We start from the raw sequence: 5,635 nt of genomic DNA, 5'->3' as shown, positions 1-5,635 counted from the left end.
GGACTGATTAACAGGTACCAACCTAAGAATATTACTTGGTTTTATAAAGCCCGCTTGCAGAGAACTATGTTTAAGGTCTCTAAGACCTAGTGCTTTGAAGTCACTGCAATACATTTTTATGAAGGCACACACTTTATTTGAAGGAATCCCATGTCCTGTCACATGAGAGCTTTCCTAAGCAACTGTAAAGATATCTTCAGTAAAAGGAAAACAAATTAATGAGCTTTTTGTAATGCAAATTGGTGTCAGGAATGAAAATGAGGGCCTTGTGTCTCTCACCACACCCCACAGCCAGGGTATATAAAGTAAGTCCTGGCACTAGGGAATCCATCATTCAGAGGAAACACATCCTCCTGCTACCGAAGCCCTCCACTCCTGACACCATGTACTACAACGACTTCTCCGGTGCTGCCTTCCCAGGATGCTACTGGGGTAGCTACGGCTACCCACTGGGGTACAGTGTTGGCTGTGGTTACGGCAGCACCTACTCCCCAGTGGGCTATGGACTTGGCTATGGCTACAACGGCTGTGGGGCTTATGGCTACAGAAGATACTGGCCATTTGCTCTCTATTGATTTGCTGGAATTCCTGAGGCATAGAATCTTCTCTCCCAAGGATGAAAGGCACCCTTCTAGGTCCCTCCATTATTTACACCTTTAGTCTTCACTTGTTCATCAACCTCCTCAATGCTGCTTTTCAGACCTAGCACCAGAGTCCCGAGAGAAGAAAATGAAAAACCAGATGCTGCCTCCAGCCACCTTCCCTGGATGACCTTTGTTGGGACATTTTCAGAGGCTTGACACCCAACCATGCATGTCTTCTGAAGGTTTCACTGTGCTCAGACTCTTCTCATGACAAAGTTGTGGATGTGTGTGTCAAATTCTCAATAAACTTGTCTCAACCAGCATAATCCTCTCACTGGAGTGGTTTCCCTTTTTGGTGTGCGTATGTTTTCTGTTGCATTGAGTGGGGAGGGAAGTGGGTTAATTTTTCTCACATGGGTGTTAGAAGCTGTGAGAAAGCAAATAATCCTTAATCTTGGGGGATAAGCAGGCAAGAGGGGTCTGCTTGTCATGAAAAAAATCTATCTTAACCTTCCCTTAACTATATGATACCCACCTGCAAACCTTGGCCCAGAAGCACACCATTCATTGCTTGGTGTCTCATCTCACCATTCCTGTCATTCCTCAAGAAAACCCAACATTGGGAGACATCAATTATTTCCTTATTAGTGCAAATGAAACCCACTGTATTCCCTTTTCCAGGGACTAATGATAATAGAATAAAATACCATGTTCCCTATTTAAAAATTGTCGGGTATCAAAAGAATAAAATTACAGGTGTATTTGGGATTCTGAAAGTCTTTTAGGGAATGGGATAAATCCCCTACATCAAACCGTCTAACATGTCTACTTTACAGCTTAGAAGTACTAGGTTTGAAAAAACTATAGAAAGCTTCTTAATCTTTGTAGAATCAATACCAGATAGTGAGTTTTACTCTTAAAAGATATGAGCACCTTTTCATAGACCTGAGGAAAAAAGGAAATATTTTTTCCTAGATGAGGAAGTATATCTCAAGATATATCAGCCTTTCTCTGTTCCTTTAGAGAAGAAAGCAATATTCCTTTTACTAGTCAAATCAAAGATGTCTCAGTCCTCCTGTTGAAAGCATTTTATGTATAGTGCAAATATTTCTTGGTGACAGCAGGATTTGGCTTAAGCTTGCTGCTGTATTGGATATCTGTACATTGCTTTATTGCAAATGATTCACCTTGTAGCTAAAAATGTAAAGGCTATTTGGAGAGATCATTTTAGAAGAGAGTATTTTCTCCACTACTTTTCACTCAAGAGATATCTTCTAAAAAATTCTACAAACATTTTGTTCAAGGGTATTTACTTAGTAGATTCTTTTCCAGTAGGCTATTGTTATAGCCAATAAAATATCCAGTTTGACACTTTCTGGAGGCTGCATGTTAATTCATGCTGAGAATTTTAATTTACTCAAACAAACAGGTTAGAACAAAACAGGGAAAGAAAAGAGGGATTTTTCAAGATTAGATGATCATATTGAAATTACAAGATGTCTATTTCACTGCTCTAGAATGAGGATTGTGTTGTATACAATTTGGCTTTGAAGAGACCTCAGAGAATCGAATCCACTGTTTCTGAAATTTTGATATGTAGGAGAATCATTTGTGTGACTGGCTCAAAGTGTAAATTCTTATGTTTCACTCCTAGGAATTCTGACTTGGTAAATCTGAGGTAAGGTACAGAAACCTGAATTTTTTTCCAGCTTAACTGAGGTGTAATTGACAAATAAAAATTGTATTTATTTAAGGAGTACAACAGGATGTTTTGATATGTGTATACATTGTGAAATGATTCCCACAGTCAAGCTTATTAACATAATTTACCTCATATAGTTAGCTTTTTTCTCAAGTATATGAAAAGGTGCTCAACATTACTAATCATCAGGGAAATACAAATCAAAACCACAGGACATTTCACCTCACACCTGTTAGAATGGCTGTAATCAAGAAGATAAGAGGTAACAACTGTTGGTGAGGATGTGGTGAAGAAGGAACCCTATGGGAACCTGATGGGAGTATAAATTGGTTCAGCTGCTATGAAACACAGCATCGAGTGTCTCAAAAAGTTAAAAAATAGAATTACCTTATGATACAGCAATCTCTCTTTTGGGTATACACCCAAGTGAAATAAAATCATTATCTTGAAGAGATACCTGCACCCCCATGTTCACTGCAGCATTATTCACAGTAGCTAAGATATGAAACAACCTAAGTGTCTGTGGAGAGATGAATAGAAAAAAAAAAAAGGCATACGTACAATGGAATACTATTCAGCCTCTAAAAGGGGGAAATCCTGTCATTAGCAACAGCAAGGATGAGCCAGAAATATAAGGTTTTTAGAAGCATTCCCAGTATTCTAGTTCAGGTGATCTGAGGTCCAGACTTTAAGCAGGACTCTTTTAGGCCATTACATGCAGACACACAGATGCACACACACATTAATTGGTTAATTAATTTGTGTCCAGGCAACTGAGTCCTGATAAAGGAAAACTGATTCCATCTCAACAAGATAAGGGTAGAGGAAGGAGTCCTTTATGTCCCCAAAGGTTACATTGAAGTACAGTATCTGTACCTGGCACCTTTCAACTACAGCACTGGGGATGAAGGCTCCGAAGCCATGCTCTGTTTAAATGAAAACACATATTACTGAATGACTTTACTAACTCATATTTTTCTATGTAATATGAAAATGTTCTACATTACTTGGTGTCATTCAGTGATTTTTATCTGTAATTCACTTCCATTAACTACGGTTTTTTAAAAATGCCTGTTCTCAGATCCCACCCTTTGAAATTCTGATGGGAAGGTCTTCCAGGGGGTCTGGGAAGCTGTATTTTTTTTAAAAAAAACCTCCATAATTTACCTTTGTGCCACCAATTTGGAACAATCACAGGACTCTTTTTTTTCATTTTCATTTCACATCCTTTTCAGCTTCCTCCATTTATTTTGAATCTAGGAGCTAGGATGTTTCATCCATATTTATATATGATTCATAAAAATGAAAACATAATAAATAACATTTTATGAATAAAGTGAAAGAAGAGTAGAAGAAAACATTTGATGCAACACTCACGTTCATCTGTGGTCTGTGGAGAATTGTTAGGCAATTATTTCTGATTGTAGATCAGGTGTGGTATTGAGCTGAGCCATATGTAGTATTTTGCACATAGTAGAGACTCAATGGATATGACTGGATTGACTGACAAATTTCTGCAATAAACATGAAAACGATGTTAAACAACGATTTGCTAACTTATTGTAACTATAATTTATATCATTTGTGTGTTAGAAGCCTGATGTCTGTGCATTTCATGACTTGGATTCATTTCAGTGGGTCACAACATGAAGAAAAGTATTGTTTTTATTTCCTACTTAAATAATTAATTATCTTAATTATCTGAAAAACTAAGCTACATGTATTTGAGCCTGTGTACTGAGAAATAGAGCCTGTAGACTGAGAAAGGTGATTTGAGTATTAAGGACATAGTATCTACAGGAGAATCTTTGAGAAAGATAGAGATATTTTATATATCTTTATAGAACCTACATTATAGAGTGGTTCAGAGTAATTCTTGGAAGAAAGACACAGCTAGAGAATGCCATGAAGTATTTTCTTGAGTTATGAGTCTGTGAATAAATGTTGCACTGACAGGATCACATTGCATAACCTTCACTTGAATCTAGAGTGCAGTGTTATTTCTACTTTGCTTACTGTTTTCTTAATGACTTGTTTCCATAACCAACTTATCTCCATAAGGGAGGGATTTTGCACATTACAAGTGACTTTAAAGATTTGTTTTCAACATTTGCACGTTTTATGTATAAAAAATACTCTTGTGTCTTTCACTAACATCTGAAACCTGGTTTCAGGCTTTCTGTCCACTCTCCTAACCCTCTGTTGTAGTTGCCAGGCTCTCCAATTTATTGATTGCTCACAAGGAATGATTCATTAGTTGTAGCTGAGTATAAGAGTACTAATTTATACCTAAACATCTGATTCACAGAAGAGGTTTAAAATTCCAAAGACTTTTCCAACCTAACTTTGATAGAAAATATGGAGGATTCCACATGGGAGATGATGAAGTAGAGAGAGCCTGAATCCACCTTCCATCTACATACCAAATCTACACTACACACAGAGTATTTCACCCTAAAGAAGAATGGAGACCAAAGTGAACACCTTCTGTACAATGAGGGACAGAAAGAGTAAATAAAAAAACCCTCAAAAGAGCAGGAGAGATAGACACATAGGAACCCTAACCCCAGCACTGTCACTGACAGAGGGGAGGGGAAGACATATTGCTGGGAAAGTCAGGTATGGACTTCCTTCCTTGAGGGATAGGAAAGAAGTCAGTGGTTTAAAGTGCAACTAGACCATAAGCAAGAGTACCTAAGTTTAAGAACTAAACATCTGCCACTTGGCAAGGAAACCACTGGAGGCAATCTGGGATAGAGGAGCTGGCCAGAACTATTTTTTGCCTCCTTCCTCCCATTTTAGTGTGGCTGAGAGCAGGATCTGGGGGTGATCCAGCAGTCCTGCCTTGTTGCCTGCTGTTATCCACCAGCCTAGCCCCTATCAGCAGGACTGGAAATCTCCCCAGCTCACAGACAGCATGCACTAATCTTTGGGCTGGTGCCACTGAGGCAACTCCCCAGAGCAAAGTGGGGAAGTTGTGTGCTGGGCCTGACCCCAGGCCATGAGTTGGACCCAGTGGGCACAGGTGAAGGAATTCCCCAAAGCAGCCCAGAGTGTGCAGTGGCTGCAGGGGAATGCATGCATGCACAGTGCCTGATGCCAGCCATGAGAAGGACTGGCAGGTACCTACTTGGGAATTCCTGGGAGCATCTCAGAGAATGTAGGGGCCAAGGGGGAATGTTCACTGAGCCTTGCACCAAGCCAACAGCAGGATCTGGTGGATGTCCAATGCAGTAGGTCCCTGGGGCAGTTCCAAGTGGCCCGGAGCATGCAAGGGCATATGTGTGAGGAGGCAAGGGGGACACAGCTGGTGCCAATCTGGGAGTTACCTGGTATGTGCCTCTGACCT

At 39.8% G+C, this 5,635-nt stretch overlaps 1 protein-coding gene across 1 annotated transcript; it reads left to right on the top strand.

Moving 5' to 3' along the window:
* Positions 1–343: 343 nt before the first annotated feature.
* LOC118909581 (keratin-associated protein 8-1) lies at positions 344–910 on the top strand. Its single transcript, XM_057498281.1, has one exon. It carries the CDS (start codon positions 384–386, stop codon positions 573–575), a length of 192 nt encoding a protein of 63 aa, XP_057354264.1. The 5' UTR covers positions 344–383; the 3' UTR covers positions 576–910.
* Positions 911–5,635: the final 4,725 nt, after the last annotated feature.

This window comes from Manis pentadactyla, chromosome 1 (assembly GCF_030020395.1).
Source record: "Manis pentadactyla isolate mManPen7 chromosome 1, mManPen7.hap1, whole genome shotgun sequence".
In the NCBI taxonomy this organism is placed as follows: domain Eukaryota; kingdom Metazoa; phylum Chordata; class Mammalia; order Pholidota; family Manidae; genus Manis; species Manis pentadactyla.
Note: the sequence above shows the minus strand (reverse complement) of the source record. Positions and strands in the feature narration are given on the sequence as shown.

What these genes read in the sequence shown, in the direction of transcription:
- LOC118909581 (XM_057498281.1), top strand. Translation starts at nt 384, where the DNA reads ATGTACTACAACGACTTCTCCGGTGCTGCCTTCCCAGGATGCTACTGG.